A 25,532-nucleotide genomic window follows, 5' to 3' on the forward strand; every position below is an offset into this window, starting at 1 on the left:
TTCAAAAGAAAAGAAAACGAGAGAAAATCTTAAAATGATAACAAAAAAGGAAAAAGCATGATAAAAAATAAATCAATTATCTGTTAAATCATTTCTCTTGAAGAATTAAATTAATATATATTTTTTCATCTGAATAAATTTACTTAGAAAATATCCTTTTTTTCTCCGCTAATATATTCAAAATTGAGGTATTGCAAGAGATCTCGTCAGTCAGAAAGCAGGCTTCGTCTTTTTGTCTTCGTCCTTCAACAAAAAAGGACAAACTGACTGATAAACTGTTCAGATACAAAGTGTAGTGCATAACAAATATCTACCATAGAGAAGGAACAAACATAGAAAAACCTGTCCGGGTGAGGGAAAGAAAAGTCACAAAAAAACACCCGGGATTCACTTTCATAAAGATGCTCGTTATTACTTCTGCTTAACTTTTGTTTTCCTGTCAGTAAAACAGTAAATTCTGCTTATTCTCAATTAGCTTTTTCTCGCACAAAACAACAAACATCCATCATAGAGAGGGGGGGAAAAAAACAGTTTATAGACTATTAAAAAATAAAAAAGAGGAAACGGGACCTTGGGGGCAATTATAAAAATAAAAAAGAAAGAGGGAGAAAAGGTAAGAGGGGCGGCACATTAACAACATCGCAATGATGGATCCGGATTGTCCACAAAACTGCTAAAACCAGTGTAACTAACGCCCCTTCACCCTTTAAAGTCGAAAACCAAAGATATTTTTTCCACCATTTTCTTTTAGCAGGTCCATTATTTCAAGCTTTGCAGGAAAAAGAAAAGAAAAGGAAAAAATAATTAAAAAAATAAATGGATAAATGTGTGGTAACCCCGGCTCTCGCACATCCACCGCACGCAGCCAAACGTTTCGGCCTTTCCCGCCCTTTTTCCCGCCCTTTTTTCCCGCCCTTTTTCCCCGCCCTTTTCCCCCCAACCTTTTCCCGCCATTTTTCCCAACGTTTCCCACTTTTCCCGCCCTTCCAGAGAGAGATCGTGTGCAGGGCTCAGTTTATTCTCCAGTAGCTTCAACGTTTTTTTAAATCCTACAGCCCCGACAAAACGAAAAAAAAAAAACTGCCCTCTTTATTTCTCAAACGCCGCGGCTCCGTTTCCAGTCAAACGTGAGCTCTTTGGTTGCATTCCGGGCAGTAAAAACGTGCGTTTTCTGTCGAAAAAGGTGGAACACATTTAAAAATAAAATAAAAATAAAAAAAAACATTTAAAAATAAAATAAAAATAAAATAAAAAAAAAAAGATCTCAGTTTAAGCTCACATTGTTGCGTCTTCTGTTCAGGTCACGCTTGTGTTCGCAGGCCTGTGTGTGTGTGTTTAGGTGTGTGTGTGTGTGTGTTTACAGGTGTGTGTGTGTGTGTGTGTGTGTAACATTTATACGTGTGCATACACTAGTTATGAAGTTTCACAGGACTTCTATGTCGGACACTGACGACAGTTAAAGCGAATCACAGTTCTAGGCATACTCAGATTTAACTACATACGGTATAAAAAAATTGCACAATTATATCAACAATCACTGCAAAAAAAAAAAAAGTACTTCACCTATTAGACTTTTCTTTTTTTTTCTTTTTTTTTTTCTTTAAACGGTAATCCTACATTTCATTTTTGCGATTATTAGTCGTCTTTAGTCGTCCGTGATTCCCCGGGTCTGGCCGGGCTCGTGCGTTTGTGCAAACGTGGGCAGAATCCGATAGTAACGTGATACTGAAAAGAGTCTCGTGCATGCAGAAACCTGATTGAAATAAACATGCAGTTCTGGGCGACGCACCCCGACCCCCCACAAAGTTCTCCGTCGTCGTTCTGAAACACCACGTCGTTGTTTTATTATTATCATCATCAATATTATTATTATTATACACCCCAGCCTGAATAAAGTACTTATGGTATCTGGTTATACCATGGATTTAGCAGCAAAGCTATTGCAGCATTACATTTACATAACACTAAAAAATAATGTTATTATAAAAATAAAGACCTACAGATCCAAAAGCAAACTAATCTGATTTGCGCGGTATGAGGTATTAATATCTTCAGAGTCAAAATCCAGAGTGAATATATCCGAGTTATGTTTTACTCCGGGCGATACGAGCCCACAACTACGAGACGTTTAACTCTTGCTACATTTTAAGTTACCTATTTTGCTTTATCTGTATGCATTCATTCAATTTGCGTTTGGTAATTATTATTATTATTATTGTTTATACACGGGGCAACGTAACTACAGCCTTTTCAAAATAAGTGCATGCTCTTTTTTACATAAAACTTTTAAGTTATCTATATCTTTATAGATAGGTACAAAATAAACTAAATGCGTGTGTACACATACACACACTAAATTGAATTTTCTTTTTTTAGATATTTGTGTGGCCCCGCCTCTTTTTGGTAAAGGGGGCGGGGCCACACGACCAGTCAACGGAACAGGGAACTAAAGTAGCCACATGTTTAACAAACCATCGTCTGCGTAAGTGTGTGTGTTTTTAGTGAGACTTTGTGCCGAAGTGCAAATTCTAAGCTGATGGAGTTTTGCAGGTTTCCCCCCCGCCCCCCGATTCCATCCCAAAGCTTCGTAAGACGGGGAAATGGTTTCCTTTTTGCTTTTTTTGTGTGTGTGAGGGGTTTGTAGGGGCAGAATTCAAAGGGGATGGGGGGCTACAATGCCGCAACGCCGTCCCGGGCTGCGGGAGCTTTTTGGGGATCGTGGTACGGGTTCACGGGGGGTTTAGGGTTACGACCCCTCCGTCCTCCATCCCTCCGTCCGTCTCAGCTCCAGCGGAAGGACACGTGTCGGGGCCGGTCCCCGCCCTCCTTCACCAGCGGCTTGTGGAACTCGCGGCCGGCCCGTGAGTGGATGCTGGCCCAGCAGTACTCGCAGTAATACTGCAGGCAGGTGACGTTGGCGCAGAAGAACGGGGCGAACTTCCCGCCGCAGCGCGCGCCCTGGCACTCGTCGCACATCTGGTCGTCCAGCACGTACGGCTTCACCTCCACCTGGACACAAGGAGAGGATGAGGAGAGGTTTAGTGGGTGTCATGTGTTGAAAAAAATTTATTTTCCAATTCTAAATCGATTTGTATGTCCAAATATCGATTTTTTTCATCAAAATTTTTGGTATTTTTTTATGCCCAAAGAAGTATGTTTTGTTGGATACCAGAATAACTAGTGCCATGTTTTTGCCTTTAAATATGTTTAACAAGGGGGCGCTAGTGAGCCGGCGATGGAGTAGGTTGTGTTGAACCGAGCTCCTGTCTAACTTCCCTAAAAATACTGCTTTAATGCGCTTTTTTTGACGAACTTTATAAAGTTATTGCTCCATAACTTATTCAAGACATCCGGGAGACAGTCTGAGCTGTTTACGTTGCTTTAATGGCGAATAATCTCCGTATATACAAATACAGCGGCTCTACCACCACGAGGCCCGACGCGTCCGCGGGACATGCTGCAACAGGTCGCGGGAACAAATCTCCCACTCCACAGGCAAAACCAGTAATGGACGCCGCGGAGCTGAAAGAGGACATTCTATCCTCATTGAGAGTGGATATCTCCGCTGTCATCAGGTCAGAACTGAAGAGCGCTCTCTCTGAGGACTTCGACTTCATCCGAAGCGAGCTAAAGGAAGTTAAGTCCGAGATTGCTAACAACACGGCGGCTATTCGCACTGAAGTGGATCATATGAAGGCTGCTATCAAAGACATGGAGGGGGGCTTATCGACCTGGTCGGGTGAAGTTACTGCTTTGCAAACATCAGTCGCTGAAATTAAAACAGAGCTGGCCAACTTAAAAGAGAGGAACGAGGACCTAGAAGGGAGGCTGAGGAGGTGTAACATCCGTATCGTGGGGGTCGCGGAGGACCCCGGCTCCAGCTCCACTACCTCCGTCTCCAAACTACTGAAGGAGGCTTTGCATCTGGAGAAAGATATCCTGGTTGACCGGTCACACAGAGGCCTCGCACCGAGAAAGCCTGGCGGGAAACCCCGGGTTATTGTCGCAAAACTGCATTATTATCAGGACTGTGTGGATGTACTGCGCCGCGCCCGAGAACGAGGACCGCTTCGGTACATGGGAGAGCCGATATCCATCTTTCCGGATTACACAGCGAGCGTCGCCAAAGCCCGTGCTGCGTTCAATGGCGTCAGGAATCTTCTTCGGGGTCGGCGAGATGTACGCTATGGAATATTGTTCCCGGCCCGCCTCCGCATTTCATACGGCGGGGATACCAAGGAATTCCTGGATCCAGAAAAGGCTATGGCGTATGTGAAGCGCGCTATCAGTCCAGCTGAAGCGCCGGAGCATTAACTTTGATCTAACCCTGTATTGATCATGATTCTTTTTTTCCTTTGGGAGGAGGTCTCCTCGTGGAGGATGCGATGACTGGTTATATACATTCCCACCTACAGGACTGGTTATTTACTTTAAGTTACTTAATTTGTATTTTGTTTGCGTCATCAAGATATCACGCCCCGCCCCCCCCATCGAAGGGTGAGTGTGTGTGTGTGTGTGTGTGTGTGTGTGTGTGTGTGTGTGTGTGTGTGTGTGTGTGTGTGTGTGTGTGTGTGTGTGTGTGTGCGCGTGCTTGTGTGTGTGGGGGTGGGCCAGTGTATGGACTTCTCATGCTAGAAGAGTACCATGTACAGACCCGGTTTAAAGGGGAGGGCGGGGGGAGAGGGAGGAAGAAAAAGAAAAAAGGAAAATTTATATTTTATGTACCTGGAGAACACCCACAAATGCATCCACTTTATATGCACGTGGCAGCATGTTGAGTTTCAGTTTATTTGTAGATGACTGCCTAGATGTGAGGGTGTTTATTTTATTTTATTATTATTTTTTTTTTTTTTTAATTTCTTTTAATCTAAATTATTTTTTTTTTTTTTTTTTTTTTTTTAATTTATTTATTTTTTTTAAATTGTCGGTTTATTTGTTTTTATCCCCCACTTTTTTTTTTTTTTTTTTTTTTTTTTTTTAAATTGTCGGTTTATTTGTTTTTATCCCCCCCCCCCTTTTTTTTTTTTTTTTTTTTTTTTTTCCCCCAGTTTACTTATGCACAGTTCCTGCTAATTCCACTGTGAAGTCCTGTTTGCCGTCCACTTATGCACAAATCGTGTGTGCTCCACTGGCAATATCGGCTGTTTTATTAGCTCAAAGCGCCTTTGATTTCGGCTTTTTTTCTGTTTAAGAATGGGGGGTTTGGCAGGAGCCGGCCACTTGGACACCTAGTTGTTCCCCACTGCTCACACTTAATGTGTGGTTTTGACTACCTAGGGTGTTTTAGTCACCATGTTCATGTTGGTGACAGGGGTTGGGGGCCTACCAGACCTATATTATTTGTCTATTTTTTTGAATGTGCTACTAGTTTTGAATTAATTTATGTTGATGTTTTGGGGTACACTTACGGTTTATTTTCTGCTATGATTCCCAATGACAGATGCAAGTAAGTTAGGAGGGATAATGGGCTGCCTAGTTAACTTCGTGAACTGGAATGTCAAGTCCTTAAATCACCCTGTGAAACGCAGAAAGGTACTTACGCATCTTAACCATCTCAAAGCTGATGTTGCATTTCTTCAGGAGACACATCTCCGCACAGTTGACCAACCTAGATTGCAAGGTGGATGGATAGGGCAATCATATCATTCCAATTTTGGCTCCAAGGCGAGGGGGACAGCAATCCTTATTGGTAAGAATGTTCCATTTGTTATGTCTAGCGTTGAATCTGATCCTATGGGACGTTATGTTATCGTAGTCGGCCAAATGTATGGATTTCCTGTCATTTTAGCAAACATCTACGCCCCGAATTGGGACGACGACGCCTTTTTCACTAATATATTTTCCCGACTCCCTAATATGAATACACACCACCTCATCCTTGGTGGCGATGTAAACTGTGTGCTCTCTCCAAAATTAGATCGTAGCTCTTCTAAGGCCGCATATGAGTCGAAATCAGCACAATCTATCAAACTTTTTCTACAGGAATTTGGCGTAATTGATGTTTGGCGTTTCCATAACCCTACATCTAGGGCCTACTCCTTTTTTTCCCCGGTTCATAAAACATTTTCACGAATAGATTATTTCTTTATCGACAAAAACCTTCTTCCAATGGTAGTTGCCTGTGAGTATCAGTCCATCGTCATCTCCGATCACGGTCCCTTGACTATGGGGTTACGCATCCCTGGTGCAGATTCTGTATATCGGCCGTGGAGACTTAACCCCCTGCTTCTCTCAGAAGAGACATTTGTGAAGTTCATTAGATCTGAAATTGAGTTTTTTCTTTCCAAAAATCAGACCCCAGGAATGCCGTCCTCAACGGTCTGGGAAGCACTAAAGGCATACTTAAGGGGGCAGGTTATTTCCTTCAGTGCAATGCGAAAGAAAGCTAATACCGAGCGCCTCAAACAGCTTACGGATAACATTTTAAAACTAGATATAGCATACAGTCATTCACCTTCAGACGACATACTTAAACAACGTCTGACGCTTAAAATGGAATTTGACCTCCTTTCGACACGTCAAGCTGAAAATCTTATTCTAAAGTCGCGGCATCGTTTCTATGAACATGGTGAGAAGGCGGGGAAAATTCTAGCCCATCAGCTGCGCCAGAAGACTGCGACCCAGTGCATACCTATAATTAGAGATGAACAAGGTTTAAAGCACACAGATCATTTGAAAATAAATTCCTGCTTTCACCGCTATTACTCCTGCCTCTACACTTCAGAGCCACCAGACGATAAGTCTGCTCTAGATGACTTTTTTCACGGTCTAGATGTTCCCAGAGTAGATCCAGTGCTGGCGGCAGAATTAGAAGATGATATCTCCACCAAAGAGGTTCTGGAGGCTGTTAGTAGTATGCAAAGCGGTAAGTCTCCAGGGCCCGACGGCTACCCGACCGAATTTTTTAAAGCATTTTCATCATTACTCGCCCCACTTCTTCTTTCTGTTTTTACAGAATCGCTCTCTTCGAATTCTCTCCCCTCAACTATGCGCGAGGCAACCATTTCGCTTATTTTAAAGAAGGATAAAAATCCTCTTCAATGCAGCTCGTACCGCCCAATATCTCTCCTTAATACGGATGTCAAGATTCTCGCAAAGCTTTTGGCCCGGCGCATCGAAACTTCTCTCCCCTCAATTATCTCAATAGACCAAACAGGCTTCATGAAGAACCGGTACTCATTTTTTAATATTAGACAGCTCTTGAATATTCTTTATGGTCCCACTTCACCCGATACACCGGAGATCTTGCTATCACTCGACGCTGAGAAGGCGTTTGATCGGGTGGAGTGGGATTATCTCTTTCATGCACTCGAAAAATTTGGTTTTGGCCCGAAGTTTCAATCCTGGATTAAAGTTCTCTATTCCTCTCCGATGGCCGCGGTGCGTACGAACAACAACCTCTCTGCCTACTTTAATTTACAGAGAGGCACGAGACAAGGGTGCCCGTTGTCTCCGCTCCTGTTTGCGGTTGCTATCGAACCGCTAGCACTGGCTTTACGGCAAAATGTTAATATTAATGGAATCAGCCGAGGAGGTCAGGAATGTAAAGTTTCGCTTTATGCTGATGACTTATTATTGTACATGTCGGATCCCTTGTCAAGCCTTCCTGGATTATTAGACACACTGAAGAGGTTTGGCGAAATATCTGGCTATAAAACAAATCTTCAAAAAAGCGAACTTATACCAATTAACGCAGCGGCCAAGAACGTGCCCTTTAATTCAACCCCTTTTAAAGTTAACATAAACAAATTCAAATATCTGGGTATCTGGGTTACGTGCAACCACAAAGACCTCTACAAAGCCAACTTTCTGCCCCTGATAGACTGTTTGAAACAAGATATTAAACGTTGGGATTTGCTGTCCCTCTCCTTGAGCGGGAGGATTAATACTATTAAAATGAATGTATTACCTAGGTTCCTTTATTTATTTCAATGCCTTCCTGTTTTCCTGACCAAATTCTTCTTTAGTTCTGTAGATAACCTCATATCATCGTTCATCTGGAACAAAAAACCCCCACGTATTAAAAAATCTGTTTTGCAGAGGCCCCGTCTCCAAGGCGGTATGGCACTCCCAAACCTTCTATACTACTACTGGGCAGCCAATATTAGGGCCCTGATGTATTGGATGAGCCGCACAGGAGATTCTGACGCCCCTAAATGGCTCGTTCTGGAAAACATGTCCTGTAGTCATGCCTCCTTATCAGCCCTACTGTGCTCCGAACTCCCACTAGAAAAGCCCATTTTTCACTTTACCGCTAACCCCATTGTTGCACAGTCAATAAGAATTTGGAATCAGTTCAGGAGATCATTTGCTCTCCGTAATCTATCCTTTTCTGCCCCGATAGTCAAAAATCACATGTTTATTCCCTCAATGTTAGATGGGGCCTTTGGTATATGGCATAAGAAGGGAATTAAATCATTGCGAGACCTATATATAGACAACAATTTTGCATCGTTTGTTCAGCTGGTAAACCGTTTTGGTCTCCCCTGGTCCCACTCCTTTAGATATTTCCAACTACGCAATTTTATAACTTCACATTCCGACTGTTTTCCTTCATATCCTCCCGATTCCTTGGTAGATACTATTTTCAAATTGAGGACAAATCTAAAACAGGCTATAGGTAAGATCTATCATCTTCTCAATCACCATAACATGGCAGCTTTGGATAACCTTAAGAGTAAATGGGAAGAGGATCTAAGTGAGGAAATTTCAGGTGCAGTTTGGCAGAAGATTATTAGGAGGATTTACTCATCATCCATTTGTCAACGGCATACTGTCGTACAATTTAAGATTGTACACCGACTCCATTGGTCAAAGGTTAGGCTGTCCAAAATTAGACCAGAGCTGGACCCTACATGCGATAGATGTAAGCTAGCCCCCGCTAGCCTGTTTCACATGTTCTGGACATGTCCAAGTTTATATACATTCTGGAAGTCTATTTTTGATACCTTTTCTAAGGTGCTTGAGGAGCCGATCCATCCATCCCCTTTCATTGCCATTTTTGGTGTTACACCAGATGATGTACATCTGGACAGCTATGGGCGCAACATGCTGGCTTTTTTTGCACTTTGTTGGCCAGGCGACTTGTACTTTTCAAGTGGATAGATCCTCTCCCCCCTACACATTCCCAGTGGATCAAGGAGGTAATGCAACATCTCAAGTTAGAGAAGATAAGATACTCTCTTCAAGGATCTCTCTCGAAGTTCGATGCAACTTGGCAGCCTTTCATGACATTTGTCAACAATATGGAATCAAGGACTGTAACCCCATAATAAGTAGCATTATTTATCTAATTTTACATGTATCTGTATACTTTTGCACTGTCTAATTGTTTCTCATCTCAAGAAACACTTACTCTTGAGAGGTTTAGGTCTGGTGGGCCGGGGTGGGTAGTGGGTTTCGTGTTCTACTTGTTTTGTCTTTGTTATGTGTGATATGCAAAACCTTTAATAAAAAGACTTTGATTAAAAAAAAAAAAAAATATGTTTAACAATAATAACAGTAATTATAATAGCACTATAATAACACAAGCTTCTTCTTCCAGCTCTCAGCGAAGGCGGATGCTTTTTCTTCTCCTCTCCTTTATCAACCTTCCCTGCTACTGCTTTTGCTTGTCTCGTCTTCAGAGTTCTCTTCTTTTCACTCCTCCGAAAATTACAATTATGGAATTGATTAACTGGTCTCTCAGCACAATTGACCAAATTTTTGCGACAAGAAGACAGGGGGTAAGGGAGCCCTCTTGCCCGGATGGGACATTTTTTGCTGGATACACAATGGATTCCTACAAATAGTGGAAGCCTTTGTGCATGGCGATTCTGTCTGTCGAGGACGTCGAAGACGCCTTCATATTTGGATTTATGATAGCAGGATTTCTCCTGATTATCCTCATGATTGGAGGTGGGGGTTTCCTGATGTATCGACAAACGCGTAAGTCGTCGGCAGCCGTCTCGGCTCTTTCTAAGCTGCCGGACGTGGCTGAAGGGTCAAGCAAAGAGATCAATGCTCTGACTTTTACATTTGGAGAGCAGGGCCGCGGGCTGGATGCGATTCTCGAACAGAACCGCAGGCTGGCGGGGGTCTTTGAGCTCATTAACAAGATTGATAACAACCTGGAGAAGTTGAAAGCTCGGCTTGGCGGGAAGTGATCACAATTCGTCTGATTGGAGTCGCCGCTGATGAACCAGAGACTGAAGGCAGACGGAAAATTACTGAGGCTGCCTGTTTTCAAAATAATTGCTGATTCTATAATCTGCGCTTGACAGAGCGGTCTTACGCCGATCGCTCTGGTCACAATCTTCCTGGTGGAATGTAAACAAGACGACTCTGCCCCCACTAACCCTCCCCCTCTCCCACGAACACCTGCGGACCCTGTTTTCAGAACTGTACGAGCCGCCTGATAACATCAAGGACATTTGGCTGAGAGCAGCTCTGGGCGGGGGTTCACGCACGCACGCACGCACGCACGTTTTTTTTTTCTAGGAAATGTAATAACATGGTGCATTATGTAATAATACCTATTATTGTTGTTTAACGGTGAATTTATACAAGAGTGACTTTTGTTGTTTTTTATGCAATTTCCCCTCAGAGCTATGTAGCCCAATAAATCTATGTATAAAACTCCAAATATAACTTTAGTTTCCTATTTGACGTTTGGAATTATAAAGGCCGATAAACAAATAAACTTTGCTTTAGAATTGTTATTACATAATGCACCATGTTATTACATTTTCTAGAGAATAAAAAAGTTGCAAGTGGATTTTATAATAATCTTCTCATAATAACTTATCACATAATGCGGAAAAATGTATTACAAAATGCGTTGGGGTAGTTTATTACGAAATGCGGCAATTTATTAGAAAATGCGGCAGTTTATTACAAAATGAAATTACAAAGTTATTACTTTTTGGAAGTTTATTACAAAATGCACCGTTATTACAAAATGAGGCTCAACAGATCTCCAGTCCTGGTGTAAAACAGGTTTCTGTTTTGACGGTAAACGGCGGCGGCGCCTCAAAGGAGCGGCGCGTGAAAGGTCACACGCTTCTGCGTGCTTTTGTAAAACACATGCATGCATGTAATTGTGACTCCGTTTGGCCCCGACCCGTCTCTCTGGTTTTCAACCAGATTCTAGTTTATGTGACCCAGAAAGAGACCTGGTTATCCGTCTGTGTCAACAAGTTATCCCGTTTGCTCACATTAGCTGAACCGAAAAAGACAGAAAATGGAAAAAATCTAAACGGAATGGAATAAAAAATAAAACCGATTTGATCCGTCTCTGTTTCCTCCCTGGATCTGTTTGGTAATTCTGACCCACGATGTTTCTGAAAGCAGTTCTATCAGCATTCTGGGAGCTGATTGGTCCTTACAGCATCATTAGCTGCAATACTTGCTGTTGAATCTCAATATAATACTAGTAGTAATATGTTGCATAACTACAGTCATATAAGTCATGCAACAGCTGAAAAAACTGTTTTAATAACACTAACCCAAATCAATATCGGTTCTGATCAAATCTTGATTATCGATTCTGAATCTTAAGAATCGGAATCGAATCGATTCTTGACATTTGAATGGATCCCCGGCCTCCAGAGTTTATATGGTTCGTTTAGAGCTTTTGATCGACATAAGACACTCTAATAAGTCTCTTTAATCGTTGTGGCATCCACCTGTCCACAGTCACAAGATTAAACACCGGGAGTGACCGTTTAAAGCCACTGGAAGTGGACGACGTCTCCGTTAATGAGACCTGGCACACCCCTGCTACACAAAAACAACCCTGCTGCACATCTGGGGTTTGCCAAAGAGCACCTCGTCAACCCGGCAACTTCACTTCATTCATTACTTAAACTAAAGGTGATGGTTGGGGAAGAATAGTGAACACGAGCACAGCCCGGCAACACTAGGGCAGCACTGCAGTGGTGAAGCACGGTGGAGGGAGCACCATGGTCTGGGCCTCATGGCCTGTACACATGGGCGGCGTCAGGGTGGCTGTCGACCAGTGGAAGGCGAGTAAAGGTGGAGTGATGCAGCAGGACATCCACCAGAAGTAAAGGTGGAGTAAAGGTGGAGAGATGCAGCAGGACACCGACCAGAAGCGTAGAAGTCAATCTGCCGCAGCGTGACTTCGGAAAAATAAAATCCAGCATCGCACCGACCCAGTTAGAGCCCAGACCTCGACCTCAACAACATCCCGTTGGGGTCGAGGCAGGTGTCCTGCCATCAGGTATCCTGCCATCGGCCTGGGAGACCGGCCAGGAGACGAGAAGTGAGGGCTCGGTTGCCATGGAGACGCATTAGAGGGGAGAAAAAGGTCACACAGAAACGGAAAATAACGGTACAAAAACGCCTTTGCACTGGATTCAAAAGACGCTGCGCTGCATGGAAGTATCCTGATGGTGAGGAGCGAGGGAAGAGAGAGAAGACAGGGAAGAGAGAGAAGACAGGGAAGAGAGGGAAGAGAGAGAAGACAGGGAAGAGAGAAGAGAGGAAGCCATGATGGATCCGCTGCAGTTCGCATACAGGGCCAGCCGGGGAGTGGACGCAGTGCCGATCCTGGCTCCCAGGGGGCCCTAAGCAGGAATCGTGGCACTAGGTTTTCTTTTTAGCGTCGGCTCGGTCGCCGGTTCGTAAACGTAAACAAACAGCTGCTGGCTGCTGCACCGTGCACGCATGAGATTGAACGTCAAGTTACGTTTTTGGATTCACAACGCACCACTGCGCAAATACCGTAGCAGCAGCTGTGGCGAGGGGTCTGTCTGTAACTCAGATAGTGGGAGGATCCTATAGTACGTTCTTTACCTAAACTCCGCAAATTCGCTCAGGCAATTGGGGGCCCCTGGCCGTCGGGGGCCTTACGCAATGTGCGTAGTCTGCGTATAGGAAGGGGCGGGCCTGAGTGGACGACGCCAAGATATTTATCTTGGAGACCATCCACACTCATCTGGAGACCCCCAACACCATCGCCAGGCTCCTGTTTGCGGACTTCTCTTCTGCTTTCAACACCATGCAGCCACACATCCTTGCAGAGAAGTTAATAACCCGCTTCAATCTGGATTACCAGCTCACCATGTGGATTATTGACTTTTTAACCAACCGGTCACAGAGGGTGCTTGTTAATGGCTCCTTTTCCAGCATTGTCCACACCTACACTGGCCTACAGGGCTGTGTCCTATCGCCTCTGCGTTACATCCTTTACACCGATGACTGCAGGTCCACTCAGCCAAATTGTCATCTGGTAAAATTTGCCGATGACACAGTCCTGCTCTCTCTGCTCTCTGCCCCCAACCTACACCACAGCTCTGTTCTTCAGGACTTTATCACCTGGTGTGAGGGTGCTTGTCTCCAGCTGAACTCAACTAAGACCAAAGAGCTGATTATAACATTCTCCGGCAAGCAGAGACAACTGGCAGAGGCCGTCACTACCACCATCCGGGGGGAGCCGGTGGAGGAGTACAGATACTTGGGCACAATCTTGGATGGCCTCCTGAAGTTTTCCTCTAACATTGAGGAGATCATTAGGAAGTGTCATCAGAGACAATATCTGCTCAGGAAGTCGACATCATTTGGTGTGAACAAAGACATTCTCCTGACCTTCTACCACGCATTCATTGAGAGTATCTTAATATTCTCATTCATCTCCCGGTTTCATTCCATCACCCTGCAAGATCGGTCGCGCCTACTCAGCATCACGAAAGTCTGCTCTAAAATCATTGGACACCCTGTTAGAGCTCTGTCTGCTTTTTGCGACCAACAAACCTTCCGCTCTGCTCACAGGATCCTGCACGACCCCGCACACGCACTTCACTGGCTGTGATGTCCACGCTGCAGAACACAGAGAAGGAGGGCCACCTTTGTCCCCAGAGCAGTCCAGCTCTTAAACGACGACCCCTCCCTGTCTCAACGGCGACTGACTTAATGCACATAGCACTTTAACATTAAGCACAAAGCACTTTTACTGGCAGTAGCTTGGATATTTCTAAGTGCACACCCTATGTATGTACTGTATGTTGTCTTTTAATGCTGCTCCTTATGCCTTTTGAATTGCCCCTTGGGGACAAATAAAGTATTTTGAATTGAATTGAATTGAATAATGCGGCAGCAGCTTCCTCTCCACTTCCACACCGCAGCTTTGAACTTCCTCCTCTCCACTCTTTTGTCCTCCGCTCCGCCGAGACCACAGATGCTTCAGCCTCAAATCTGTCCACATGTTTTATCTTCTCCAAAATAAAAACACAAAATTATCTATTCAGAACACAAAACATGAATAAATCATCGGGAAATAGTGGGTTTGCCGGAGTGAGAGAAACAACCACCATCTGAGAGCAGAGCCTTTGATTTCCTCTTATTGTTTTCTCTTCTTATTTGTGTTGGTGCATTTCTGGCATTCCAGAGACGCCCCAAGTCCTGGTTGTAGATGAGTAATGGTAGTAAAGGTGGGGCGACCCGCCCGCCGGCCGGCCCGCCCCGCCCAGCTCGGCTCCCTGGCTGACGACCAGTCTCTCCCTCGGTCACATCCGTCTCCATCGTCTCCCTGCAGCCGCCGTCCTGACTAAAATAGCCCGACAGCAGCCGGAGTGGGAGCTCATGTAAAGGAAACTACTATAATTAACCCTGAACATCTGTGGGCCGTAATGATCACAGACACAGACCCGACCCGTTACTGCAGGCTGCGCCGAGCCGCCGGCTGAAAACCCTGGAATGAAAACTCCCACAGTAGCAGACGGACAGGAACAACAAGAACTAGAAAATTTCAGGAAATTTTGATATGGGTATGCCCTACTGCCCACTCGTCCCCTCTTGCTGCTTTGGTTTGGGGCTGTAGTGGTTGTGTTCGGGGTGGTTTTATGTCAGTTTGAGGTGTTTACGGTTGTTTTGCATTCATTCCTGTGCTCCCAATAGTTATTAATGGGTCGCGCTTTTTGTCATCTAGCACCCCCCACGGTAACGCTTTTGACTGAGAATAGTAATGCCCATCGAGGCACGATGGAGAAGCATCTAAGGATGTATGCCATGCATGGGTGCACGTTCCGGTTCAGGCTACGTTAACGTATAGGTTTTTTTTTCACCATGGTAAAAAACCCCATCCGAATGAATGGGGCCATTTGGCCTGGATTTTACATTAAACTTTCCTTAAATCACAGCTTCATGAAATTTTAATATGTTGAAGTCCACAGCGTGCCGAGTCAGGGAACATTTGTATGATGTCTCTACGATAATCTGTTGCCTAGCAACAAGCGTCCAAAGTCAAACGGAAATTAAAAAAAAAAAGAAAGGTAAATATCGCAAAAACTGTAATAATTGGCATAATGAGCTTGTAGGGTCCGTTAGTGCCAATCGGGCTTAGTGTTTGAAAGTTTGAACGATGTCTTTACGATAAAGTTCGGCCGAGCAATAAGCGTCTGAATTTTCGCCTTTTTTTTTTGCTTTTTGGCGTCTAGCGTTGCCACGGTAACACTTTTGACTGAGAAAAGTAATGCCCATCAAGGAACGATGGAGCTGATCCAACAATGTATGGCATGCATGGGTGCATGTTCCGGTTTGGGCCGTACTAACGGACGAAAAAAGAGTGCAGAATAATAAGAATAAGAAAAGGGAAACCTTTTCTGTATACTAATATACCGCCTTCATTTTTCAGGTTTTTTCGGGCGTGTTTTATTTTTTGGGGATTTTTCTTTTCCACATCAGAGCGGGGTCATGCTGTACACCCGCTGGTGCGCAGTGGGACTTTTTCCGACTTTAGCTTGTTAGCAAAATGCTAGCAACATTGCCCTTTGGCCCATTCTGGACAATTGCAATATGGTCATGCCACTACTTGGCATGCCCATAATTAAAGCTGCAAGCAGCGATGAACGGCCCTCCACCCTTGTGCACGTTCAGGCAGCAGTGGAAGCTTGTATGACTTGCATGTTCAGAATGGAAACCAGATTAAATGTACAGATTTTGGGTCAAATTGGACAAAGTATGAGCAAGTTACAACAACTTTTATGTTCATGGCGAGACACCGAAATCTGACTACCTCTAACGGTGATGTCCTTTGATAAAAAGTTACAGTTTTCTCTGTCAATAATTGTTAATGTCTTACCTATGATGTGATCAGCTTTGAGATCAATAAACTGATCTTGCTTGGAGCACAGATGCATAATAGAAGACATGACAATTCCTGGTGCCAACAGGTGGCGCTACAACCGATCCTGAATATTCCACCACAGATGTCTTCAGGCTCAGTCTATAATCATACACATACGTTTTCAACAACATCAAATCATGTATTGCTGAGTTACTTTTATTTTATTTGTTATATATTAAGGAGACCGATATTTAGTGCTTTTATTTTGAACCTCGTAAACATCCGGCGCTTCGGACTTTAAAGGTAAAAGTTTAACGGCGGTAGAAAGTGTGTCTGAAAGACTAAACGAGTGTCAGGAATGTTAAAGTGCTAAAGTGGAGCCTATGCGACGCAAAAAGCACCTGCTGATAAGGATTTGTTTTCTTTGCAAATGTTATGCCGTATTTATGTCCATATTGAGTTTGTATTTACATCCAAGGAATAAAAACATTGTGAACTAGGGCTGGGGATCGATTAAAATGTCAAGAATCGATTCGATTCCGATATTGATTTGGGTTAGTGTTATTAAAACAGTTTTTTCAGCTGTTGCATGAATGATATGACTGTAGTTCTGCAACATATTACTACTAGTATTATATTGAGATTAAACAGCAAGTTTTGGCAGCTAATGATGCTGTAAGGACCAATCAGCTCCCAGAATGCTGATAGAACTGAAACAGAAACATTGTGGGTCAGAATTACCAAACACATCCAGGGAGGAAACAGAGACGGATGAAATCAGTTTTATTTTTTAACACATTCCGTTTTTATTTGTTCCATTTTCGGTCTATTTTGGTTTTTAATTTTTGAGCATTTGGTTTTTAGCATTTTTTGCAAATGTAACCCCAAGAAAGTATATAAAGTAATGAAATATAGACAATTTATGCAATTATAACCTAACACTTTAATGTTTTCATACCTTTAAACATATTTAAAGGCAAAAACATGGCACCAGTTATTCTCGTGTCCAACAAAACGTTCCTTTTTTGGGGATAAACAAAAAAATTACCAAAAGTTGTAATGTAATTCATAATTTCTTTAGTTTTTCATCTGACTTGCATTCATACTCAACTAGACACAGTGTCAATCTACATTTACCCTTCTGTCGACCATCTTTTCATCAGTTTAATATTTCATAAGAAATAAGATAAGATAAGAAATCCTTTAATAGTCCCCCAGAGGGGAAATTTCCAGATTACAGCAGCAAAGTGGATAGTGCAAAACACAAGAGGCATCAATATCACACAATAATAATAATAATAATAAAAAACACTATAAACAGTATATACAATAATAATAATAATAGAAAAACACTATAAACAGTATATACAATAATAATAATAAGAAGAAGAAGGAGAATAAAAATAGTAATAAATAAAAAAAAATACTAGTATACAAAAAGAAAAACAGATGGATATTTACAGATGATATTACAGAGGATATTTACAATACCAGAGAATGGTATTGCACATTTTTGTTTGTGGTCTACTGTGAGCAGTGCTGGTTGTGTAGTCTCACAGCTGCAGGGAGGAAGGACCTTCTGTAGCTCCTTCACACACCTAGGATGAAGGAGCCTGTCGCTGAAGGAGCTCTCCAGCGCTCTGAAGGTCCTTCATGGGGTGGGAGTCCTTCTCCATCATGGATAACAGCTTAGCTTAGCTTAGCTTAGCCATCATCCTCCTCTCTCCCACCACCTGTACTGTGTCCAGAGAGCAGCCCACGACAGAGCCGGCCCTCTTGATGGTTTTATCCAGCCTCCTTCTGTCTGCAGCTGTGATGTTGCTGCCCCAGCAGAGCACTCCGTAAAAAATGACTGATGCCACCACAGTGTCATAAAATGTTTTCAGGAGTGTTTCCTGCACACCAAAGGCCCTCAGTCTGCTGAGCAGGTAGAGTCTGCTCTGGCCTTTTTTGTGGAGTGCAGAGGAATTAGTAGTCCAGTCCAGTTTATTGTTGAGGTGAACACCCAGGTACTTATAAGATGTCACCATCTCAATGTCCTTTCCCTGGATGTTCACCGGTGTCGGGGGGGATTTATTACACCTGCGGAAATCCACCACCAGTTCTTTGGTTTTCCCCGCGTTGATCTGGAGGTGGTTCTGCAGGCACCAGTCCACAAAGTCCTGGGACAGTTCTCTGTACTCGCTATCGTCTTCATCAGTGATGAGGCCGACGATAGCAGAGTCGTCAGAGAACTTTTGAAGGTGGCAGGTTGGGGAGTTGTAGGAGAAGTCAGCAGTGTAGAGAGTGAAGAGGAACGGCGCCAGGACCGTTCCCTGCGGGGCCCCCACACTGCAGACGACCATGTCCGATGTGTGGTCCCGTGTCCTCACATACTGTGGACGGTTGGTGAGGTAGTCCAGAATCCAGGATGTGAGGTGACTGTCAACCCCTGCATTCTCCAGCTTGTCTCCCAGAAGTGCCGGCTGGATGGTGTTGAACGCACTGGAGAAATCAAAGAACATGATCCTCACAGTGCTCCCAGGTTTCTCCAGGTGAGACAGGGCACGATGTAACATGAAGATGACGGCATCATCCACCCCAATGCCAGGTTGGTAAGCAAACTGTAGTGGGTCCATCGCTGGGCTCACCATGGGGCGGAGATGTCGGAGGAGCAGCCGCTCCAGGGCCTTCATCAGGTGGGATGTCAGAGCCACCGGCCTGAAGCTGCTGAGGTCCTTGGGGTGCGGGTTCTTGGGCACAGGTACCACGCAGGATGTCTTCCATAGTGGTGGTACCCTCCCCAGCCTCAGGCTCAGGTTGAACAGGTGTCCAACAATCCCGCACAGCTGGTCTGCACAGGACTTCAGGAGCCTGGAGCTGATGCGATCTGGACCTGCAGCCTTCCTCGCGTTCATCTTCCTGAGTTGATTTCTCACCTGGAGGGTTGTGAGAGACAAGCTGGAGCAGGGGGGGGGTGTATCAGAGGTAGTGGAGGGGGGTGGGGGGGTAGAGCAGAGTGCAGGAACAGCGGGGGGTCGGCTGTGGGATGAGCTTTGTTGTTTTGGGAGTGGAGGTGGGGGTGGGGGTGGAGCTGAAGGTGAAGGTGAAGGTGTCGATGACAGTGGGGGGGCTGTTGTTGAACTGAAGGAGGAGGAGAAGGGGGAGGGGGGGTGTCCTGTAGAAGCAGATGAAAGGGGTTGCAGCAGTGTGAGCTGGGTTGGGGGAGGGGGAGAAGACTGATCAAATCTATTGAAAAACAAATTTAGATCGTTCACCCACTGTTGGTCCCCCACAGCCAGGGAGTCTGGTTTCTTCTTGTGGCCCGAGATGGTTTTCAAGCCTTTCCAGACTCCTTTGATGTTCTTTTGCTGCAGTTGTTCCTCCATCTTTGTAGCAGTTCTTCCCCTCCCTGATCCTCCTCCTTAGTTCCTTCTGAGCAGTCTTCAGCTCCTCTTTATTTCCTGATCTAAAGGCCCTCTTCTTCTCCTTCAGGAGGGCCTTTATGCCAGGATTAATCCAGGGTTTGTTGTTGGAAAAACACCTTACCGTCCTGGTGGGTACGGTGTTTTCCACACAGAAGTTGATGTAGTCTGTAATACAGTCAGTGAGACCATCAATGTCGTCCCCATGAGAGTCACAGAGTTCCTCCCACACAGTAGTGTTAAAGCAGTCCTGCAAAGCTTCTTCAGCTTGGCTGGACCATCTCGTCACTGTGCGGGAGACAGCTGGTTCCCTGTGCACCAGGGGTCTGTACACAGGCTGGAGATGAACCAGGTTGTGGTCGGATCTGCCCAGCTGGGGAAGTGGTGATGAGGTGTATGCCTCCTTGGTGTTGGCATAAGAAAGGTCCAGTATTTTATTGTCCCGGGTGCAACATTTTACATATTGGGTGAAAGTTGGCAGAGTGGAGGACAAAGAAACGTGATTAAAGTCTCCAGAGATCAGAAAGAGAGCCTGCGGGTGTTTTGTCTGCAGCCTGCTGGTGACTGAGTTCAGGACATCACATGCTGCATCACCATTAGCAGAAGGGGGAATATATGCAGCCATCATGATAACATGCGTAAATTCCCGCGGCAGATAGTACGGCCTCATACTAACGGCCAGCAGCTCAATGTCCCTGTCGCAGTGTTGTTCTTTAACGGTGATGTGCCCGGGTTTGCACCATCTCTCATTCACAAACACCGCCAGGCCCCCTCCTTTCCTCTTTCCGCTCTCTCTCGTCCGATCCGCCCGCACCAACTTAAATCCGTCCAGCTCCACCACCGTGTCCTGGATCGCCGCAGTGAGCCATGTTTCTGAGTAAACCATCACGCTGCACTCCCTGTACTCCCGCTGATGCCGGCTCAGCGCCGCCAGCTCATCCATCTTGTTAGGGAGAGATCTTACATTCCCCATTAAAACAGACGGGAGAACAGGTCTGTATTTCCTCCTTCTGATGCGGCGCTGAGCTCCGGCACGGCATCCCCGTCTCCTCCTCTTGATCTCGGGGGGGACGTCGGGTCTCTCATGGGACGGCAGCAGCGCGGTGTTGCGGAGCGCCAGCAGCTGATCCCTGCTGTAAACAATAGGACTGCTTGCGGGACCCTCGGACACGGGCGTAAACGGCGAAAAAAGTAGTGAAGAAGTTGAGATCAAGACTGCTGTTTTGGTCTCCATGGTGCAGAGTAATAAATAATATATACACACTTACAAAAAATAACAAGATTACAAAATTAAAGGAGAAAAAAAGGAGAAAAAGCTCAAAGGTGAGCAGGAGCTGCTGTAACGAGCTGCCACTCACGCGGCGCTCACACTATCATTCATTTAGAGGTCCTAAACTCTGGAACAATTTAGATATGTCTCTGAGGTCCACATTGTCATTTATATCCTTCAAAAAATTGCTGAAAAAATATCTCATGTCCTAATTTTTCAATGTATTCTCTATTATGTATCCTTGTTTTCTTTTCATGTTTATAATTGGTTTTCCTATGTTTGTAGATTTAATTTTCTGATGAAGGGAGTGGAACTCTGTACAAGCCCTTTGGGCTTCGTTCCCTCCTTGCACTATTTTTTTAAAATTGTGCTAAATAAATAAATACAAATACAAAAAATGTAATGATGAAAAATAAATAAATAAATAAATAAAATAAAAAAATAAATAAAAAAAAAAAACCCAAAAAAACAAAACCCCCCCCACCCCCGATCTTTAGACATATGAATCGATTTTTAGGAATTAATATGAGAATCGATTTAGAATTGGGAAATCGATTTTTTTCAACACAGGCCTATTGTGAACGATCAGTTTGAGAGTCAACCATCATCAGAAGTTATTTTTTCTTTCTGTGTGGCCGGGGGGTTGGAGACCACTGCTCTATCTCTAATCAGATGCAGGAGGGAGGACTGGAGTTCTCACTGCAGGAAGGACTGACGACCGGCTTTAGGCCGGTGTGTACGGTTCTCCCCCACTCACCCTCTTGTCGATGTCGTTGTGCTGCAGCTGGACGAAGCGGGCGCTGATGGCAGCGATGTAGCTCTGCTGGTTGGAGAAGGCCACGCGGCCCGCGCCCTTCGGGTACTTGAGCTCGGGGTCGGTGTCGATGCCGGCGTAGCAAACCCCGCCGTACAGCCGGTCCATGATCATCGCCAGCTCCACTGACCAGAGAAGAGAGGGAGGGGGGGGGGTTAGATGTTTATCCCAGTGACAGCAAAACCAAACCTTCCATCACAACTAAAGCCATGAGAGCCATAAGAATAATCTGTCTCAGAAAATTAGAATATTGTGATAAAGTCCTTTATTTTCTGTAATGCAAAAATGTCATACATTCTGGATTCATTACAAATCAACTGAAATATTGCAAGCCTTTTATTATTTTAATATTGCTGATCATGGTTTACAGCTTAAGAAAACTCAAATATCCTATCTCAAGAAATTAGAATATTCTGGGAATCTTAATCTTAAACTGTAAACCATAATCAGCAATATTAAAATAATAAAAGGCTTGCAATATTTCAGTTGATTTGTAATGAATCCAGAATGTATGACATTTTTTTTTTTTTTTTTTTTTTTTTAAATTGCATTACAGAAAATAAAGGACTTTATCACAATATTCTAATTTTATGAGACAGTCCTGTAGATATCCAACAAATCCATTATTCCTTCAGTTACAATTGTTGAAATTTCATGAATTAGTAGACTATAGTATTCTGCAAATTATGTTTAAAGCTCATAAAAAAAACTCTACCAATCAACATTCAGAAAAGATTTGAAAAAAGAGAAAGCAAATAAAACTTAAAAGGAACAGAGATATTTAAAACACCAAGATTCAGGACTAAATTGATGGAACGTTGTGTTTCTGTGAAAGGAATCAGTTTATGGAACAATCTGAATAAAGAAAACAAAGAATCCAAATCAAACATTACATTCAAAAGAACAATTAAAGCCTGTATGTTAAGTAAATATAATGAAATATGTTAGTTAAGTTTGATTGACATACCCATAGACGGCGGTAATTTGATTTGATTTTACGTTTTTTAAATTTTTTATTTATGTTATTTGTGAATTTATTTCTTGGGAAAAAGGGGCAGATTAGATAACATTCTTCTTCTTTCTGCTCCCTTTTCATTCACAATTTATGAACATGTGTGTTTTATTTTTTGAATGAAATAAAGAATAAAATGAAAAATGAAATGAAAGTTGCTTTCGTCAACAAAAATTATGACTAAATATCGTCGTCAACGAACCTTTATCACCTGAGGAAAATGAGACGAGACGCAACGAAAATGCTGGTCATGTGACGATAACGATAATTAAATATATAATGTAATATCGTAGAGGAATAAAAACCAGACTAAAATGTAGATTACAAAATAAAAAATCTGCTAAAATGTGTCTTCATTTTCATTGACCAAAACCAGATGAAATGTTTTAAGAAAGATCCTTAATGTCCATTATTTAAGTTGTTTCTTGTTTTTAAGTTGTTTCTTGGCTTGGAGAAGAAGAAGATCCTTTAATCCACTTTCCTACATAGACGTGGAAAAGAAAAGCCAATGTGTCGTCGAAAAAGAAAAAGACGGAGAGAAATGCAGAAAAATAAATATGTTGTAAACTCAAATTAGAGTCTTCTGTATCTGGAATTAATGTATTCTTGAGTCTATAAGGTAACAATAATATAAAAATTAGATAAACTTGTTTGAATTGTAAAATGGGTTTGGCTAAATACAATCTTTGACTAAAATAAGACTAAAATGGACAATTGTGACTAAAATAAGACTAAAATGACTTTTAGTCGACTGACACTTGACACGACTAAAAGGAGAATGAACGTGACTAAAACTAATAAAAACTAGAATGATAGCCGGACCCAAAGACTAGACTAAAACTGAAACAACACTAATTACACCGAGTCGGCTGCTGGAAACTTTCCTCTCAGTCTCCGTCAGCGTTGGGAAGATAATTTACAAACTTATATATTAGGTTTATATATGAAATTACCTGCACGCAGGGGCCGGGGAACCCCCCCCCCCCCACTTAGATATTAGGTTTATATATTAAATTACCTGCACGCAGGGGCCGGGGAACCCCCCCCCCACTTAGATATTAGGTTTATATATGAAATTACCTGCACGCAGGGGCCGGGGAACCCCCCCCCCACTTAGATATTAGGTTTATATATGAAATTACCTGCACGCAGGGGCCGGGGAACCCCCCCCACGAAGATGGTCTTGCGCGGGTCCAGCGGCTGAGATCCGTCCATCACAAAGTCGCTGTCGCTCAAGTTCCAGGGACGGATCTGCACCTGAGGGCGACAACAGGAACTTTAATTTATGGAGATTTATTTTAGTGGTGCAGTCCAAATGTTAATGTTTTTGGTTGAGTGGGAAACAGATTAATGAGCTGGCGGAGTAGAGGGAAGCGTGACTGGAAACCTGCCACTTTAATCCACCTGTTTCTATAATAACACACTTTTAATCAGGGCAGATACCAGAACACCTGAGCTCTCCTGCACCAAATAGAGACGGGGTCTATTTTAGTTTATACCACAGTCTGTGTGAATACTCGATTCTGATTGGCTGGCAGGTGTCCATTAAAAGTGCTAATGGCGATGCCGATGACATCACACACACACAGGTGTCTGAGAACTTGTTCCTAATCAAATCGGTGAAGCTGAACAAGTTCCCGTAGTGGAAACTAGCAGGGTTTCGTCAGGCGTTTTTACGAGCCGAACGTGGCAGCCACGAACCGGTTTGTCCTTGATGGGACTGGGAACACACCAGTACGAACTGGTACTAACCGGTTTGTCCTTGATGGGACTGGGAACACACCAGTACTAACTGGTACTAACCGGTTTGTCCTTGATGGGACTGGGAACACACCAGTACTAACTGGTACTAACCGGTTTGTCCTTGATGGTGGGGCTGGAGACACACAGGTACAGCTTCCCGTCCTCCTCCAGACACGCGTCGATCAGCGCCTGCACAGACGCCTCTTCTTGGAAAAGCAGGAAGGCGTAGCCTGGAGAAGACACAAAAAGGTACAAAAGAGAGTTCAGGACAAAGGAAAAACACCAACATGAGCAGAACTGGAGTTGAGGGGGGATGAGGGGAGACGGCATCCCCCCTGAAATAAAAACGGTCCAAATCATCCCCCCTGTAAAACTGCCATCCCCCCTTTCCATCCCTTATGTCATTTCATCAATGAATGTGGTTTTACTGCTATTTCAACATTTAGAGTCATCACCAGAAAAATAACACCAGAAAAATAACTTATTTGAACATTTTCACCTGTTTCAAGTAAATTTTCTACTTGAAATAAGTAGAAAAATCTGCCAGTGGGACAAGATTTATCTTCTTATTACAAGCAAAAAATTCTTGTTCCTCTGGCAGATTTTTCTACTTATTTCAAGTGAAAATCTACTTGAAACAGGTGAAAATTGTTGTTTTTTCCAGTGATGAGTCTTGTTTTAAGTGTAATGAGATTTATTTTACCAAAATGAGACATTTTAACTAGAAATAAGACAAATATTCTTGTTAAGATTTTGAGTTTTTGCAGTAATCCATGTTACTTATCCTGTGAAGGACAGAGTCATATTGATAAGTTCAGAAAAGTGTTTTTTATTGTTGTGTTTTGATGTATTTGATGTAAGCCCAGTGGATATTTAAAGCTTACAGAAGGCTGCATTGAACTGCTGCTATGTCATTCCTGCAGTATTTCTGCAGGTGTTTTGGTCACTGCTATTATTTGTAATATATTATATTATTTGTAATCAGCACAAATTATCTGTCCCCATATGATAAAATCCACCATCCCCCCTGATTTTTTTTTATAACTCCAGTACTGAACATGAACCAGGAAACGCTCAGGGCAGGAATTCAGAGATCAGAGTGTTAAGATGTTGCGAGTCACAACCTCGTGACTGTTGTTTTTATTTGTATCACATGACTGCACGGCTGTTTTTTTCTGTCCTTATCTGCACCCCCGGGTGCAGCATGAGGGTGACACCAACAC

The 25,532-nt window shown here is 43.5% G+C and overlaps 1 protein-coding gene across 5 annotated transcripts in view; it reads right to left on the bottom strand.

Moving 5' to 3' along the window:
• Positions 1 to 917: 917 nt before the first annotated feature.
• cpeb3 (cytoplasmic polyadenylation element binding protein 3) overlaps positions 918 to 25,532 on the bottom strand; it is an 88,978-nt gene continuing 64,363 nt past the window's right edge. For all 5 annotated transcript variants that reach the window (XM_061745797.1, XM_061745796.1, XM_061745795.1 and 2 more), the window contains 4 exons: positions 24,421 to 24,539; positions 23,709 to 23,823; positions 21,498 to 21,679; positions 918 to 3,009 (listed from right to left, as the gene is read on the bottom strand). In XM_061745797.1, coding sequence (XP_061601781.1) covers positions 2,782 to 3,009; positions 21,498 to 21,679; positions 23,709 to 23,823; positions 24,421 to 24,539 — 644 coding nt within the window. In that variant the 3' untranslated portion in view covers positions 918 to 2,781. The remainder of the gene's footprint in view (positions 3,010 to 21,497; positions 21,680 to 23,708; positions 23,824 to 24,420; positions 24,540 to 25,532) is intronic.

This window comes from Cololabis saira, chromosome 17 (genome assembly GCF_033807715.1).
Source record: "Cololabis saira isolate AMF1-May2022 chromosome 17, fColSai1.1, whole genome shotgun sequence".
Taxonomy (NCBI): Eukaryota; Metazoa; Chordata; class Actinopteri; order Beloniformes; family Belonidae; genus Cololabis; species Cololabis saira.